This window comes from Achroia grisella, unplaced genomic scaffold (genome assembly GCF_030625045.1).
Source record: "Achroia grisella isolate CSIRO2021 unplaced genomic scaffold, CSIRO_AGI_Agris_v1 utg474, whole genome shotgun sequence".
Classification (NCBI taxonomy): Eukaryota; Metazoa; Arthropoda; class Insecta; order Lepidoptera; family Pyralidae; genus Achroia; species Achroia grisella.
In genome coordinates, this window is record NW_026712878.1 from 2,193,540 (window position 1) to 2,213,514 (window position 19,975).

Here is a 19,975-nt window from a genome sequence, read left to right on the forward strand (position 1 = left end):
CCTAAAATAAGTACTGTTCATATTTTCTTTTCCAGCACTCTTTCAGAAAGCAGATTCATCACAAGGAGAACAAGTGAAGAAAAACTTATATGTTGCTCTTTTAAATAAATGAGGCATGGAAGAATTTCTTTATTCATTCCAAGAGTACAAACCGACTAAATTATTCTCATTTAATATCTGTCATGTTTTAATTTAAATCAATTCCTAATAATCCATCTTATTAATTATAATAATGAATAATATATACTACTACATTTAGACGCTCCAAGAATCCACAAATTAGAATAGTGAATGTAATATATGTACATATCGCATACCGAATAATAATACAGGCACATCTAACAGCAATAAAGGACTAACACAAAGTTTTCAAATTTTGGAAAATCCACCTTACATATTTAAGTCTAAAGTCTAATTTCTATCATTTGAAATATATGATTTAATACATCATTTTATTAAGTATGTGTATAATACTTGATGTAAATCTATTACTTGTCTAATTAGTTGGATCTAGATTTAAGATAGAAACGTTTACATACGAAGAGGGAAGGGGGCTGTCATTGTAGCAACTAGCAACATAGTATTTTATATATATATATTAATTCTAAGTTTCTGTAGATAATTCGTTCCATACATATGATTAAACAGCGGTTTTATTCTAATCTACAAGTATATACTACATTAGTCATGGGGACTAGTCTTAAAATTTTTGACAGGAATTATCTTTCATTTCTGAAAAGGTAATTTACTTTTTAAAAATATCTATATTTTTTTTCCACACCAATGTTTATGAATACTATTTGTTTTGCACGATTTTGAAAATGGACTACTATTTTTCAGTTATCTGTTTGCGGTTGATACGTAAACACACGTCAATGAATAGAAAAATATTCAAACCTTTATAAAGAATGATTGACGTTGGAAAAATCCAATACTGATGGGTAAGATGTTATTTCTACCATGCTAGGTTTAACACTAACACACAAAGGAATGTGTATTACTAAAAAAAATAATTTTGGAAAATTGGTTTTAGCTTGCTCTATCCTGTGACGGTACTTACGTAAATTCAAGTAAAGATTATATTATGTATTATATTATGATTTTTCTGAGCACCAAATTTTTACCAAAAATATTATCCTCTCATTCTTATACTGCTGAATTGATAGAGATGAAAATTAGTATAGTTATAGATGGAAACTGGATACTGGACTACATTTTTCTAGTGCATCGCTAATTTGGCTAAAATAATATCCTAAAAAGGTTGTCAAAATAAACAATAATGCGAGCGAAACCATGGATATAAGCTAGTTTATGATCTCATATCTTATTCATGCACCTCAAATTCACATAAGTAATACATTATCCTTGCTATAAGAATCTAAACATCCTCTTTCAATTGCTACACGAATTTACAACCTACAGTAACGAAATGGGCCATTGGGGATTTAGAAATAAAAATTATGAACACATACATTTCTACATCTTTCCAGCCAAATGTCCAAATGGGCGATTCAGCATTATATACCGCAACAGTAGGGCTGGCAATCATGAAACATTTAGTCTCGTAGGAAGAAGTAAAAAATCTAGTCAAATAATGAAAAGATGTACGAGACGTTGTCATATTCTGACCGATTTCTGTCGGTCAAAATTTCATACAAACGTATGCGAGGATGAAAATGTACTCATTTAGAATACTAAACATTTCGTACTTGTACGAGGATTCTAGTTCTATAGACATCCCTGTCGCAACAGATAAATTTTCAGCCAAGTGCCGCGATAGCGACTAACGTACATCCACCAGTCGTGTTTCAGAAGTTGTCGGGACTACACGGCTGCTCTTGAAACTCTATCCCTGCATACGATACTGATACAATACGCAAAACTTTTATTTCGAAATTTAAATTTCAAATAAATACTAGTCGATTGATGTTTTAATATTATAACGATTAAAAAAACTGGTTGTCATATATATTTTGTTTCCGTGACTGAATTCGAATTTAGAAAATTTATTTTTAATTTTTCTTTTTTAAAATGACACTGGTGCAGTGGTCAGTGGTTATTCGATGAATAAAAAAGTGTTTGTCTATGAAAATAGGGGGGTTGGAGACTGTTGATCATAATGACTCGTGGTCTAAAGACCAGTCTTCGTGTTCTGGTGATAATATAAACTGGACGTTATGCTACACACACATAAAGCGGATAGTAACCATCCTCATGCCTTTTTATGATGATATGGTAAGTATTTTTTTTTAATATATACACAGCATTAAAAATTAATACGCATTCGCAATTTCAGAATAAAATGGTGCGTAAAGAATTTTCCAAGAATAATATTGACGCAATTATATATTCCGTAATTGTGAACTTTTTTCCGCAAACATTTGTATGAATAGATTAATATTAGGCTATTTGTTTTCGCGGCGTATTTTTGGCTTAGACATTTATTGTTTACTTGAGTAAAAAACTACAGAACTACGTATTACATTTTCTTTCATTATTTTTTTGTACGTCACATTTATACTTGAATTAATAATTTAATTAAAAAAATTACAAATAATTAAATCTTAAATTAATTAAAAACAATATATATAAACACATAAATGCGGAATACTCTAATACAATATAGGTGTTTTCATAATTTGAAAAAAAATTATTAATTAAAGAAATTCTCTAGTGTTAGCTCGATAAAACAAAATTAAGTTTTGTTTAATAACAAACCCATCCATTATTACATATTTTAAGCAACTTATCTTTTTTCAATATTTATTTTATTGACTAGATGTTTAACTAATTATAGAGCTATATTAACTTTATTTATTTTATAACAAATAAAAAAGTATTTGCTGCCGAACCAACCATTGTAATAGTTTTTTTATGTATTATATATTTTATTCATAGCTTTTTTTTTGTAATGAAAAATCTTTATACAATGTTTTTTTCTCCTGGAACTAAGCACATGCATGCATTACCTTACTAAGGGATGTGTCTTACTTTAAAACCTGCTAAATTCAGTCCTCTGTAACAGGATCAAAACTAGCAACAAAGCCGCATGTCATATATGACGAGAGCTTTACTGTTTACGCCTAACTTCAAAATAAGGAAATATAGTATGTAATATAGTTCCTCATCAGGGTTGCCGACATAAAAACATTTAGACTCATAGAAAAAATAAAAAATATAATAAAATCTGGTACTCAATTTTGAACTCTAACCTTATATTATTTAGACAAATTTGAGTAAGTAAAAATTTCGTGGAAACTTGTACAAGAATGAAAATGTGCTCATAATGTTGGCATCCCTGTTCCTCATAAATACAAGAGCGTGCCTGAAGTATAGTGATAAGCACAAACTGGCATGTAACAACTAATTGTGACAGGATAAGCCTATACGAATATTTAAAGGTCTCCATTAGACTGCCATGTGCGGGCCGTAATATAATAATAATAATAACCCTCGATAATTAACAGATATTGCCATAAAAAATATACTAGGTCCAAATATTTCTAATATACTAGGTATACTACAATATTAACAACATTAATCTAAGACTCCTACTATTTGGGAAAAGAATCACACAAATACACGAAAAATACAGACACTCTGACATTTATGACGATTTTTCGTGTACTACCTGATAAAACTTTTGTAAAACTCTTTTCATTTTTAATTGTATTACTCTGTACCAATAAAACATAAAAAGATTTCCTTTGCCTTTGGTGATAGATAAAAAAATACATACATGTCATAACTGTGACGAGCCGTTGTAACTCCAGCTGGTGCAATATTACACCGAGAGAAAATCATTTTCCGACGGTGGGGATGTATTGTAGCTTTTATATATAAATATGTAAAGTCGCTTTTTGACAATCCATCGTTAATATTCATGAAGATATGTATAAAGGAAGGGGAGTATCTGACAATGTATTTTGTGTACTTTTTTAAATATATGAATATGGTATGATGCATCCATCTCAACTAAAGGTACACTAATGTAAGCTGATGAGGCACAAGTACCAGATGATAGGGATACATTTCCATATATAGACATATTCCAGTTGCATATACATAGTCCATTGTGGCGAAAAGCAGATGGTTTCCAGGAGGAGCGACGTGAAGGTCGTCTTGATAAGAATAGAATAGAATAGATTACAAAATCATTTATTCAAATAAACTTACATTGAAGCACTTTTGAATAGTCATTACATTTTTTTTATCTACCGCTCATTCGGAAAGCTTTCTCATCACAAGAAGGACGAGCAAGAAACTTGCGTGTTGCTCTTTTAAATAATTTTACTATTACTTTACATTTTTAAGTTTAAATGTGTGAATACAAACCACCAATTAACATTAATTCAATTAAATACTCAAATAGAAAAAATATTGAATATATAACTGGTTAAACAATTAATAAGAGGAAATCAGTCATAGTGATCAGAGCAGACTTGTCCCTACAAGCAGATAAGGTATAATGCCGTTAAATTCCATTTTTTTGCCACTTTGTATTAAATTTCATTTTTATTTATTTATTATGTACGCTATCAGTTCAAGAAATCATCCTGATTAATTCCTAAACTTCTCCCGATGCGTTATCACAGAATCCATCCTTTATTGATAGCAAAAATTGCAATTAACAATTTTCCATCATCATTGGTGATAATGAATGAACAATGACGTCAAATTGTTTACAAAAAATATTCATATAATTCCTTACATTTATTTTCCTTTTTTGGTACATTGTTTTTACAATATTTAGATCGCTAATTGTCAAATTTAGTATACCGTTGCAAAGTCTGGTTTTAAAAAATATAGCGGTCCGAGATTATTCCAAATTGCACTTTATCACACGAAAACAAAGCCTCATTTAGCTTAGATTTATTGTTTTATGGGCTATAAAATGGCAACGAGTATCAAAATAAATACGTTTTAACATATGGTCTATTTCATACCATTCTGATCCGAAAAATATGATTTAATGGATTATTTTTTTAACTTCAACAGGATTTGCAAACAACTTAATGGAACTCTTGTCAGTACAAATATCACAAAATGAATATATGGTGCCTCATGGATTGCATTTTAGCTGTCTAAAGAGTTATATAATTAATTTCACAACTACATCGTTCACATTTACAAAGCAAATTGCCTGGCAGTTGGAATAAGTGAGATATACAAAGTCTAAAACTTGTTTTAATACTACAGTAATTACACTGTTGGCTCGTAGCCCAAAAGTTAGGGTTATCGTCACAACACATGAAGCGACATGCTTGCAAAATGTCATTGGAGAAATAAACTTTGCATACAGTTATGGGTATCTCAGTCTTACTTGTTTCTGACGCCAAGAAACTTGCTTTATGACGGTTGAAAGATGATGGACGAGAAATAACACCTTAATTTATAGTAATAGGATACAAAAGGCAGTCTTATCGCTCATGCAATCGCTTCCAGACAACCTTTAGGTAGAGACAAAAGGTGGCGCTAGAATTCGTAACGTTTTATTTCCGTTCCGTGTCTGATGGCTCCATTGAAAATGGCTGTGGTATAACTTCGTTTCGGAGTAGGAGTCACATTCAGCGTTACCAGTATGTCTTAAGTCTTGAGCTATTTAGTGTATCATCACGTGACACATGCCGTGATTGTCCATATGACCACAGTCCTGTTTACTGTAGACAATACAGACGACACCAAAAACCGAATATATCAGCGCTGGATAATTATGCTGTTGGGTCCTAGCCCAAAAGGTAGGGTTGTCACTTGTATCATTCTGAACTTAACAAGGGACATTTGCCAAATGTCATTTAGGCATTTTAAGTCCTATTGGCTTGGAATTCTAAAATTGAATATTGGTGAATTAATACACCAATAATAGACACACGATTTAAAAATACTAATCAACATGCATAATTAAAAGATAGTTTCGTGTAAAATGCAATTTCAATAAAAAAATTGTTATTATTGATGTACTTATGTAATGGTTTTCTTTCGTCAACTTTTTAAAATTTAAAATGTATTTAATCATAGTCCAATATTTCTTTGCTATTTATTACTAGCTATCACCAGCAACTTTGTCTGCTTTTTTTGACACAAAAGATAGCTCATGTTCGGTCTTATAAAACAATTTTATCCTCATCGTAAAATGGTAACAAATAGCCAGACTGACAAAACTTTTGCATATATATAACATTAGCATGGATTCTCATTGAGGTTTCTACTGACAACCCTAACTTTAGGGTCGGTCAATCGAAAATAATAGCTCGATTCAGCAAACACCCTATCTTGAGGTTAGTCTTTTCGTATAACCCAATCTAAAGCCACCGTAACAACAACGGATGTACGGACTAAGTAATTAAATAAGAACTTCCTCGTCTCGATTTAAGCATTGTTGCATAGCCTCAAGTATTTTAGTAACTTGAATAAATTAATGGACGTCTCAAAAAGTAAATTTCCATTATGTCGAGTCGGTTCCGAGCTCAAATGACGCTGTCACTTCCATCACGGTAAATAAATGTTGAAATTTTCTTAAAATGAACGAAAAATATTTTATGTCTTCACTCCGCATAAAAAAGTGAGTTCAATCAGCACAATTAGTATGAAAATAACAAGAGAGCCAATCAGTTCTGAAAAGCACAGTATAGTTAAATAATACTATATATATAATACAGGCATGAAATGGTTCTTTCAATAGTATATTGAAAATTATGACGTTTGCACTATGGTCGACATTCTTATGAATGAGTGTTACTTGTAGTGTGTGTAGTGTGTGTGTATTCAATTTACTGTGGTATTAATACTTATAATTGTATAGCTTAGTTGAATTTTATTCTTTTGTGTTGTTTAGTACTTTGTCTTGGAGACAAGATCATGAACATCTAATGTTTTATAATTTTTACTGAAAAGACCACCAGCCAAGTTTCTATGCTCTTATCTGAAGCTGCATTTCAATATATTCAAATAATATAAAAAATATTATTCAAATATACTTAAAATTTAATTTATTTTAATAATGATAATTTCTATTCTATTTTTAAAACAGTTACTAATACTGCCTACATTAAATTTCTTTTATCTTATCTGAAGCTGCATTTCAATATATTCAAATAATATAAAAAATATTATTCAAATATATTTAAAATTTAATTTATTTTAATAATGATAATTTCTATTCTATTTTTAAAGCAGTTACGAATACTGCCTACATTAAGTTTCTTTGATTTTATCTGAAGCTGCATTTCAATATGGTGGTAGATTAAAAAAATACTATTCAAACGTACTTAAAATTTAATTTATTTTAATAATGATAATTTCTATTCTATTTTTACAGCAGTTACGAATACTGCCTACATTAAGTTTCTTTGATTTTATCTGAAGCTGCAGTTCAATATAGTGGTAGATTAAAAAAATACTATTCAAACGTACTTAATATTTAATAATGATAATTTCTATTCTATTTTTAAAGCAGTTACGAATACTGCCTACATTAAGTTTCTTTTATCTTATCTGAAGCTGCATTTTAATATGGTGATAGATTAAAAAAATACTATTCAAATATACTTAAAATTTAATTTATTTTAATAATGATAATTTCTATTCTATTTTTAAAGTAGTTACGAATACTGCCTACATTAAGTTTCTTTGATTTTATCTGAAGCTGCATTTCAATATGGTGGTAGATTAAAAAAATACTATTCAAACGTACTTAAAATTTAATTTATTTTAATAATGATAATTTCTATTCTATTTTTAAAGCAGCTACTAATACTGCGTAACTTAATGGTTTGTTATCACGCGAATTCGTCTAAAGTAATAAGGGACATTTTCTTTTAGTACAACTGACACGTAAACGTATTTGGAAATAGAAACATTTGCATAATGTCGGAAGGCTCCCTGAAATCCCATACGTATTGATAATTCAAGACAGAACCTTTGTCAACCCTAAATCATTCAAACCACATTGATATTATGGTAGCCCTACATAGAAAGTAATGGTGGATATCTATCGCTTCCGTCTTACCGGTTGCGGTAATTTCATCTGTATGTTTAAAGTATTAGAGATCAAAATCTATTTTTGTAGAAATTCTATAATATATATAGATCTTTCTTTTATGAAGGTAGCTGGCATATAGTATAAACATTGCTATTTAATGTTATATACATGCGAAGGATAATTATTGGGCGTAGGCTGTGGAAGTAGTACTAAAGGACTCCATTCTTTATTCTTCCATGTCATTATATATACACATAAACCTTGGAGAGAGTATTTAGGATAAATATGGAATTGAGCACCTGTTATCGCATCAGAGAAAGAATAATGATGATATCAGGTCAGTTAGCCAATTTTGGGCTAACCACCCCAATTTATCACCAATAATGGTTTCTAGGGAAGACTTTGGAATAATAAGTCTGAATTTAGTTAAATTTTAGGATCGTGTATTGATTGTTATGATATATAAAACTTATGTCTCTATGTCAACTTGTTACCTGACTTAAATTAAAAAACTTACATCGCGATCGAACATAGAACCTCCTCCTGTTATGAAGTTGGTTAATAGTATAGTCTTCTGGAATATCGTTCTATAGGATTCCATTCCATAGGTCTTAATAATAATAATAATAATATTCTAGGAAAATTCACACACCGTAGTCCCATCTAGTCAAGTTAAGCAGAGCTTGTATAATAGATACTAGATAACCGATAGAAATACTTATTTTTTTCTTTATAATAAATACATACCTACGTAGTACATATATACATAGAAATAAAAAATTGGAGGTATCGAACCCGCGAGTATCAGAACTAAAGAGGTGTGCTAAATGGCCGACCACCGAGGCTAACGAAATACTAGGTCACATATATTTCTATTTAATACACGCTTTGATAACATCGGTATGATATGATAATATTATTTTACAGTAAAAATGTAGCTTGATGTGGCAACCCTGTGCATAAAAAGTAATAGCTTGCCCGGTAAGTGGGTACTTAAACGGCATTGTATGTACTTGTTTGGTAACAAACCCATTGAATATTCAGGATACATTTAGTATTCTATATCTACAAAGAGTTCTTTCACGAAAACACTTTCTTTAGAAATATTAACTGTTAAATACAGATATATAAATATATTATCTACTATTAAAAATATATTAATGTAATAATTATATTTGACATGATGTTTTCAATATATAAGCATTTCGTAATAAAACACTTTCGGTCCCTGCTTTTAAGTTAAAAATAAAATAAGTAAAACATTTGAAATCACACTTAAGAACATATTTATTATTTAATGTTTCATTATATATGGATTACAAATGTATCATTGTTAAAATACATAATTCTCCTGAACAATGTTATAAATATTTGATGAATGTTTGATATGCTTGAAAATATTGTATGAATATTAACAAAATAGTCAACATACATATCGCTATAGTTCTACTATAATAAAGCTTTAAATTTTAGAAAACAATAATAATTGAAATATTAGAAATATATAAACTCTAATGAGTTTATATATCAAAATTAAATCTCAATCTATCAAAATTATATAATACGTATATTTGTTTAAAATAATATAATAAATAAATAAATATAATAAATAATAAATAAGATAATAGAAATAGAGAATTAATAAATAAATACATTTTTATATTTGACATGGTATCTAAAAAAATTTAAATAAAATAAGCATATTATAAAATAACTTTTTGGGCGCTTTCGGCCTCTGCTTTTAATAATAAGCCAAGCTAATAATAACATAACGTAAAGGCTTTTAAAAACATTTCTGACATAACCATACTGTACAAACTTGACGAGGGTTTGCTAGTAATAAGTGCTTTTGGAAAATAAGAATGATAAAACTCTGTGATGTCTAATTAAAAATAAATAACCGGAGAACGATGGATATAGACGTATTGCATAGACCTCTGTTTGACACCTTGTTTAATAGAGATGTGAAAACAATATTAGATTCTTATTTAAACAAATATTTAGCTAACATTGGATTAAATAAAGATCGAATATATTAATTCGATCGAATATAATAATCGATATTTTTGTGTACTTGGAATGACTAACAAACTATCATTCTACCTAATGGCAAGTGGTTACCGTCGCTTATTTATGTACATTAACAGCACTACGGATATCACGTTATTTCCTCGATGTAGCTCATCTGATGCCATTCCTGAGGACTAAGATTCCATACCTCTTATTTTGCAATAATCGAATTTTATTCAGAACCTCACTTCCCTACTAATATATTTTTGGCCTGTAGGTACACTTTTGCTAGGATTATTTTAATTCCTACTGTACCCTGATGACTGAAGGCGTACAAGGCATTTTACGCCAAACAACACATATTGAATATTTAACCTGTAATACCCCATGTGTGTCATGACATTTGTTGACGCGTTCAATGTCCATATGTATAAACGAACCTTTATCCATATTTGCTCTGCTTAGTGCCATTATGGGACCAACGAAAAGGGAAACCAAATCGACTTGCTCCACATAACGCAGAGCATATTCATATCCATTACGGCTGAGGGAGTGTCTATGAGGTGTGCCCATCATATTTGCGGTGCAGTAGGTCGCTTTTACGGTGGTCGTTTTATTTTATCAGGGGTTATATCGGGGGTGTCAATCGAGCATGCTGTTCTGATTAAGTTATCATCTAGAACCGACGATTCTAGGAATATTTAAAGTCTCAATCTTTAGGAAAAGTTACCGGTGTAGACTTTGCAAAAAGTCGTCTGCATCTTAGTACCTCTATGTCACTGATTTTAGCCGGCTTGCTTTGTAAGCTATTTTTCATGTTCAGAAGATTCATTTTTAATCTTCGTAAGTGATGACCACGTTAATTAAATTTTCGCAGTCAGTTAGTGGCTCCCATTCATCTTCGCAGAAATTTTTATATATTATCTCGTATTTATTATTCTTTTCCACCCTTCTAATCCTGCATGTCTAAAAACGAAGTTCCAATATAACACAAAATCCCAAGGTTCTGCTTTGCGTAGTACCAAAAAACGTATGTTTAATAATCTCTGCTCACTTCTCCACATATTATTCCAACTCCTTTACTATCTATGTTTCCCTACCATTATCCATTCAATAAGTTCAATCGTATGCAACATTTTAAAATAGTCTAAGATCTCATTATATATATTAACAGTTCATGTTTTTTACTGATATCTTCCAATATGTAGTATTTTTCTAGGTTTATGAATTTATACCTAATTTATGTATGTTTATTTATTCGTATAGTAAATACAGTGTCTTGTGTGTGCTCCCTACCTATTCTATGTACATAAGTCCTCTCTTCTAGGTTATCTGTAAGAAATTGCTTATGGCGATAAGACTGCCTTTTGTTGTTTCTTTTATATTTACTGTTTTTCTTATACTTTATATTTATACTGTTATATTTCTTCGTGGTACATAATAAAGAGATTATTATTATGATTATGTTTCGGTTACAGGATGAGATAAATCTGTGAAACTATAGAAATAAGAGCATGACATATTTATCCCCCAGAATGGCAACAAATATGATGGTATCAAGGGCGCTAAATGATAATGTAATATCTGTAGTGTTATTAATGTACATATATATCTCTATATCGACAGTTACCATTTACCATCGAGTGCCCGGTTCGGCATTTCAGTTACATAAAAAAAAAACAATACCCAGTAACCGCACTGTCATACATCTGAGGAATGTCATATATCAAGGAACTTAACATGCAATTATATTTGCAGCTTAATGTTAGATTTAAATAGTTTGGACTTGCCTATTTAAAATGTAATCTTGCATACAAGTACGCTGTTTGTATGTGGATTTAGAACGTTTGCAAGATTCTGGGTACACAGATTGCATCTTCATGTAGAGTTTTCCTTTGAAAAGAGGATAAAGTACCTGCAATTTTTAATAAACCATTTTCATTATTCAGTGAATATAGTAAATTTCTGAATAGGTATATAATCAAATGTTAAAGGTCTTCTCTTAATATAACCTCATTGTCTATTCCATTCTTTAATTATAACCTTAAAGTACGATACAATGTAATGTAAATTTGCTTTACCCAAATATACTCAGGCCACAAAGATAAATCCTTTATATGTACGATTTATATCTCTTTGTGATCATGTAATTACTTATATTAGTGGTCTAGGTTTTGGTTGAAATGCCACCTCATATCTATTTTAAGTTTAAACGTTATTAAAGTTCTATTGTCAATACTATACACATATAAACAAAAGAGTATATATATTATACATGTATTATTGCATATATGCAAGTATATGTGTGCATAAGTGTTAAACACCTACGTTTAGTAGTGTATGTTTGTTTAAATGAGATAATGTATATTTTAAGTATTATTACAAAGAAATACCCGTTGGAATTCGATAGAGGATAAATTTTTATATATTTATTAAGCGGTTTTTAAAAGACAATGAAATTACAGACATCTCAGAGTTTTGGTGATTATTCGGTGCTCCAATACATCGGTGTGGCCAGTAATTTCTCTGTCTTTTAAAAACCCCTCCTGGTCTATCTTCTTAACAATTGATTTATTACACCTATATATATTAAAACGGATTATATCCTGAATTATTGTGGAATGGCAGATTGTTAGTCTTTCTAATTACATAAAATATGTGTGTTTTTATTTGCCTGATTTCTCTAGGCTAGGAATCTTCAAACATAGTTTAGCACCACTTAATATTTCATAACTACCATGTAGGTATATACCACGTACATAACACACGCTAATTTTCCGGAAAAGTTTGATTTCTTTTTCAGCCATTTTTATCTGATAATATTAGATGACTGACTCTTTCATATTATACATTTGCGTCATCATTCTTTCAAGAAACATTTTGTGAATTGTGAATATCACTATATCTCAATACTACCAGCGAAAGCAATATATACACCTACGGCAGTTTAATATAGCGCTTATATCATATTTTATTATATGTTATCAAGAGATTCACATAAGTCAATCAAAATAATCCCCGTTAGAGATATAATTGTCAATGTCTATTGAGAATCCTTTGTTATCAGCTGATAAAATAATATAGTCTTTGTTGATCAGTAAATAGAGTCAAGTGCAGACAGTAACGCACGTGCTTATGGATTATTCGATCAAAATTAATATTTATTATTACCAATTTTCAAAAATTACGAATATTCCTTTATTTTTGATAATAATAGTCTCTTCTCTTCTTCTTTGTCCAACCCATATTCCCAGTTTATCTGGGCTCTGATCTCCCTATACATCTATGCCAGAGAACTCTGTTCTGGGTTCTCTGTATATTAAGGTTGTCCTGGTCCATCTGCTTCATAATATTATTCCACCAAGAGGCGCGTGGCCTGACCCTACCTCTGGTCGAGTTTGGTATCTTGAGTATTTTTTTAACCACGTAGTCGTCTTCGCGTCTTTGAATAAGGTCATACCAGCGCAAGCGACTTTCTCTCACTTTTTTCACGGTTGGAGCTACTCTGAAGGAACCTCTAATGTCGAGTACATGCACATTGCGGACTTTATCCAGGCGTATCACACCACCATAATAATAGTCTCTTCTAGATTTTATTAAAGATTTTAATATACGATTAAATCGTCTTACTTCTCTATGAGACATGACTTTCATAGACCTCAGGAATGGCAACGCATGAATGGCATCATAGGTGTCATAAGCGTGACATCTAAATCAAACCAAAATCATTTATTCATGTAGGACATTTTAGCCTCTTATGAACGTCAATTTTTTTCTTAATATTTCGTCCCAACTGTCTAGTAGTTTAGTATACAAATTCCATTTGCAAGAACTGACGTCTATGTCTAACATTAAGTAAAAATCCCATGCATGAACTACTATTGCCATGCACGTTTGTCATTCAGTAATCGTTTAGTGTATAACAATGAGGCTTTGCACAATAAATATGATTTAATATATGTTTTGAACGTATTTAGGCGACGGTTACCTCTTACTATCAAATAGGGCGACAGCTTAATTGCCATTCAAATTTCATTTAAAATAATATATTTTGATTCATTTCAATGTGCAGATTTAGTAAGATAATCTCTACATAAATAAACTTAATTTTTATTCTACCAATCAATGCAAATTTAGCCAAGAAGAATAAATATTTAATTTGACTATAGACGAAAATCTAGTGCTAAAAAGTTATAGTAATTGTCTATGTTTAGTTTTTTTATAAAGTCTAATAATCTCGCTAGCGAAAATTCAAAATTGAGACACGTTTTTCTATATGCATATTCATAACGAAGATTTCTTGCTCCTTAAAATGTAATACTCATTTTATTCGTGATTAGCATACCTAATGTGTTGGAAATTTCATTTTATATTAAACATACTAGCTTAGCCCGCAACTTTGTAGCCGTATAATTTTCTTCTTTGTAAACCTAATGAAACAAACACTATTTTTATATCAGCTTACCATAATATAAACATCTGTATACAGAACTGACGGTAAGGAATAATATTAATACAAATTTGACGTGCATAAACACATAAACTAAAACATCAAGCAATCATTGTTGTCTAATTATTATTTTAATTCATAAAATTTCCCAAGAAGAGTCTTTTCATATATCTTGCAATATACAATATACAGACTGGCAGCTTGTTCATAACTGTATTTCGGTTGAAGGTACTGAAATTACAGTATAAGGGTTATGACATATTAATCCTCTAGAATGACAATTCATGAATAATAATATTATGTTGTAGTGCTGTTCATATATAAAGATAATAGCTACTGCTTAACAACCATCAGATTGTTTTCCATTTCAATTACATAAAAAAATGCTTTTTCGCTTACAATATTAGTATATTTCTATATAATTGTATAAGGAAACATATTTAATTTATTTGTCTATGATACCATTGATGACTTTATCATATAAACATCCGACGTTCCGGTCGTACAAGAAAATTTCATTGATAAGCTTATCACAGTCGATTGCAGATACTTGTATCTACTCAAGATGTATATATTTTATCTGTTTCTAGAAGTTTTAATAAAGATTTTATATTAGTTTATGTTTTATGTAAATATTTATAGTCTCGAAATTATTCGTAATAAAATTATTACATTATGTACTTCATGTCTCCCGTACTATTGGGAATTTAAGGAAATCCTTTCTTTCTTATGAAATTAGAAAGGAAAATATTCTTTTTCAAATATTTAGGCTATCAGATGGCTAGTATAGTATATATTTTGACCTGGTTCCCACATGTCATTGTATATATTCGTAATAATAATTGTTTGTTATTTGTACTCCATGTTTCTCGTTCTATTGGGAATGTCAGAATATTCGTTTCTTTGTAGTAATATTACAAATGGAAGTTATGTTCAAAATATCAAGTTCCCAATCCCAGCGGATCAGGTTGCCTATTGATATGATGTCGGCTAAATAGTGAAGAATTTTTTTTTGTATCTAATCTTATTACGAACAGAAAGGAATATTTTTATTTCTAACGTATAAACACTTAAAATACTATACAGAGGTATGGTCTGTATGGTTACCTCAGTCCCACCTATTAAAGTGCCAAGTGCTTCCTTTATAAGTTTTGATTGAAGGATGAGATTAGGAAGATAAATTTCAAAATTATAAGTGTAACATCTTATCACAGGTATCGCATGATAACGTGATGTCCGTACTGGTTTATGTATAGAAAGCACGCCTATCGAGCCAATTCCAATCCGATGATTGATTGTCATTACAACCATATAAAAAGAACTCTATAGATGAAAAAATTATTAAATAAATGAAGTATTTTTTGAGTTTGTTCAATATATTAATGTCCTCCTCATAATAGTACCGTAGTCATATATATGAATTTACACTATGATTTGGGGGTGATTGACAAAATCTCTACTGAACCTAAATAGGCAAAATTTCAAAATTATAACGATAATAACGAGCCACTAGCCTTTAAACAGACACCTGTACACAATAGGTGCTACAAACAGTCCCCTTTATCGGTGCTGCTTTGAAGTCGAAGAAACTGCCGCTCACGTAATCCTGATTTGTTTGGCAGTGGTCACACAACGAATACAAATGCTCAGAATAGGAGGTCGCTCCGTGAAGCCTGGATACTTCTGCGCTTTTGGAAGGATCTTGGTTGGCTGCTTTAGTAGTCTCAGCTCTACACGTAAAAGTCCGTAATATGTAATCCGTAATAGAGCAGTATGTAATCAATTACCACCAGTCTCTTCCATTGTAACTGAATAAAATAACAAATAATGAACGACAAATATTAATCACCGATTACTGCCTAATGAGTCATTCAGTTACAAATTTTGTAAAGTTACTAGATATTTCCGATTAAACTGAGAAATTAGCGAAATTAATTTTGTATTCGACATGAAAGTGGTTACATCGAAACCGCTCCGGGAGAAAACGTGAAATTTTAATGGAAACGCTCCGCGCTGATATGCGTATATATGTAATTTATTGTATACTTTATGAACATATATTATATTCGTAATCTGTTTGACAATACTCGTGTTCTTATGAAAGTATAATAATAATAATCTCAGGACAATTCACACAGCGCCATCTAGGCCCAAATTAAGCTAGCTAAAGCTTGTGTTATGGGTACTAGATAACTGATACAAATACATAGATATTTTTTTTTTGTAAATATATACATATTATACATAGAAAATACCCAGACCGATACAAACAATCATACTCATATATACAAATGTTTGTGCCGTGCGAGGAATCGAACCCGCGACCATCGGTCGTAAAGCGATGTGTCAGACCGCTAGACCACCGAGGTCGTCATCGTATTAATTAAAATATGTGTGAGTTTATCTATAGGTAAATCAAAATACTAATTCAAACACATTATAAATCTGATTTTATAAAATTTGCTTATCTCTGGTAAATAACAATTATATATATAAAGCATATGACTATTCAATTAGTATATTATAGGGTTAATTAATAAAAAAATATGTAATGAAATAGTTTGCTTAGGTGTGTACATATTTTTTAGTTGGTTTATTACGGCTTCTTAAGGGTCGGCAACGGGTAAGTGACACCCCTGGTATTTCAGGCGACCATAGACTACAGTAACAATTTTCCATCAGAAGAACCATATGCTTGTTTGCCACCATCGTAGTATAAACAAACTGCTATAATGATATGCTATAAAAAAATATGTTATCATGTATTACATTCCAAAAAATTAAGAGAATAAAACAGGATATTGTCGTGACGACTTCATCCTGTAAATGTACTGCTTTATTTCATCGAAACACAACTTTGCTTTGGCGGGCAAAATGGATTTTGCTCATCTATTATCATCTATATAAAATATATATTATATATATAAAATATAAATATCAGTCTCATCCATTTTGCCCGCCAATTATATATATATATATATATGGTAAAAATTATGCATAGTCCTCCTACAAACAAATTTTAACTATTGAAGTATCTGTCAAATGAAAAATAAACTAAAAGATAAAGATAAAGGAGTTCAATAGTTAGAACTGGATTTAAGGACCTTTGTCATTTTGACGGCTTCGGTGGTCTACCCGTACTTTTCCGATGGTAACGGTTTCGATTCCTCGCAGGGTACAAAGTTTTTTTATTCATCATTTTATTGATAGTAAGTATAGGGTCTGGGTCTATATATATAAAAAATATCCAGCAAATTATTTATATCAGTTGTCTAGTACTCATAACACAAGCTCTGCTTATCTTGGGATTAGACAGCGTTATGTAAAGTGTCCTGGGATATTGTATTATTATTACATTTTTTCTGAATAAGCGAGTTAATTTATATAATATTTGAGTATAGTAAATATACATCCCTATTAGAGGTATGGCAAAATTGAATTTATGGACTATGTCGATGTAAGAACCAACGGATTCCGTGAATTCCATCCCTTTCGGGTATACTTGTAATAAGGTCAATTGCTTTGAAGGGATTCAGGTGAGAATACCGTTTCATTTAATTTCTAGTAAAGGTATATTAACTTATTTTAGTGGAATATCTTGTTGTCAGATAACCAAAAAATGTAAACATTTATTTTTGTTAAATAAACAATATATCTGTAACTAGCGTTATCCCGCAGCGTTTCTCGTGTGTAATCTGACTTTATTATTTAATGATGATATAACTTTTTACAATTTGGAGAATTTTTTTTTCAAGTAAATAAAATGTCTTTATACTTTTACATTACATGACACATATGAAACTTTCAATAAGGAAAGATTCAAACTATGTCTATATAATAAAAAATATGAAATCAAAGTTTATAATAATTACTAGTACAGTGTAGAATTGTATAAAGCAGTCAATAATGTCACTGTGACCAATTGTTTACATATTATTGCCGGTGACTGTACACAAGATATGTTTAAGAAACACTCATGTGAGAGGTTTCAATAATGAGAGACTGTATAATTACTATATCGTGAACTGAACTATCAATATATGCGTCACGCATGACTTGAACATTATACTATATTAATTCTACATATATCTCATTCACATACGCATTTGGACAGGATTATAAACATATATACAGAGTGAAAACATTTCAGCCAGTGCTCATTTTGAATATTTGCTAAGTATGATAAATAAAGCAAAAGAAACGGTATCAAAATAGTAACTAAAGACGTATACTAACTTTCATTGTAAGAAGCCGCAAAGGCGAGCTACGTTAAACAAAAATTTTAACACGTATGAGTCAGAAAAGATCTCATATTCATAGGATCGTAATTTTGTAGGTTGTCAATGCCTTTTATAAAAGAGTTTCCGTTTGATTATCTAAATCCAGAAATAAACTTTACAAACTACAACTAAACTTTACAACTTAGATAATAACACGTCCGTTTAACTCATACGCTGAGTGAGTATCTATAGAAAATAGGATGAGAACGAAGTCATCCAAGACATCATGGCAAATTGTCCAGAATATTAAGCTAATGTGATTGATTAACAAATCCCCTTCTTTCTTAACATTAATAATTATATGTGACTTTAGAAAATAGAAGTAATTTATTCAATTTAACTAGGTTTGTTACCAGTGTGTTGTTTACACGTCAGGTCACATGTAGAGGATACCGCGTTTATTATTATAAACCCAATTTGACTGACCAGAATTTCGAAATGAACCTTCGAGATCGGTCAAGTCTTTTCGAAGGAGTATCGTTACAAAGAGTGCAAATTTACTCTCTGAGATCGGTCCGCGCTTCGCGCTCCGCTCGGTGGTCACACTTATACTCTGTATATGAAGCAGTCAGTGTGCACCTACCCGGAAAAGCTCGTTAAATACCCATTCACACGTACAGTCATATCGTCAGATCGTGATGTAGGTAGTTCTATGCGTCAGCGTTTGCGTATATTGTCACATGTACAAAATCGAAAGCGTATTTTTAGGGTTCAATATATATAAAACCCTTGTATATAAATATATAGACTACATTTATTTAATATTCAGTTATAGATATTTTTTCCATAATAAAGTAGACTTCCTTCAAGATTATATTATATTTACGTACATACGTAAGTATAATATTATCTTAAGCGTATGTAGTCAAAAACAAATTATAATGCCATGAAATTTAATTTTGCAACAAATGAATAAGAAAATGAAAACACGCGCTTCATTCTAAGTATTCTAAAAATATTTAGAGTTTCATTTTGCTTCTTAGGAAAAGATATTTAGTTACATGAGTAATGTAACGGAACACATAACAAACTAACACTGTACTTATTATGATAGTATGGAAATAACAATATCCACAATATATTTTATATATAGTTTGGAACTAGATTACAACCTGAGAATGTACTATATAATATAAAAGAATAGAAAATCATTTATTCAAATAAACTTAACATTGGAGTAATTTTAAATAGTCATTTTTATTTAATCTACCGCTCATTCAGAATGCAGTCACATGAAGAATGAGCAGAAACTTG

At 30.5% G+C, this 19,975-nt stretch overlaps 1 protein-coding gene across 1 annotated transcript in view; it reads left to right on the forward strand.

Moving 5' to 3' along the window:
• The first annotated feature begins 1,815 nt into the window (after positions 1-1,815).
• The window catches only part of LOC131845473 (neuropeptide F receptor), a 63,570-nt gene continuing 45,410 nt past the window's right edge, over positions 1,816-19,975 (forward strand). The window contains exon 1 of the mRNA XM_059194536.1: positions 1,816-2,235. Within this exon, the coding sequence (XP_059050519.1) occupies positions 2,086-2,235 (150 nt within the window). The 5' untranslated portion in view covers positions 1,816-2,085. The remainder of the gene's footprint in view (positions 2,236-19,975) is intronic.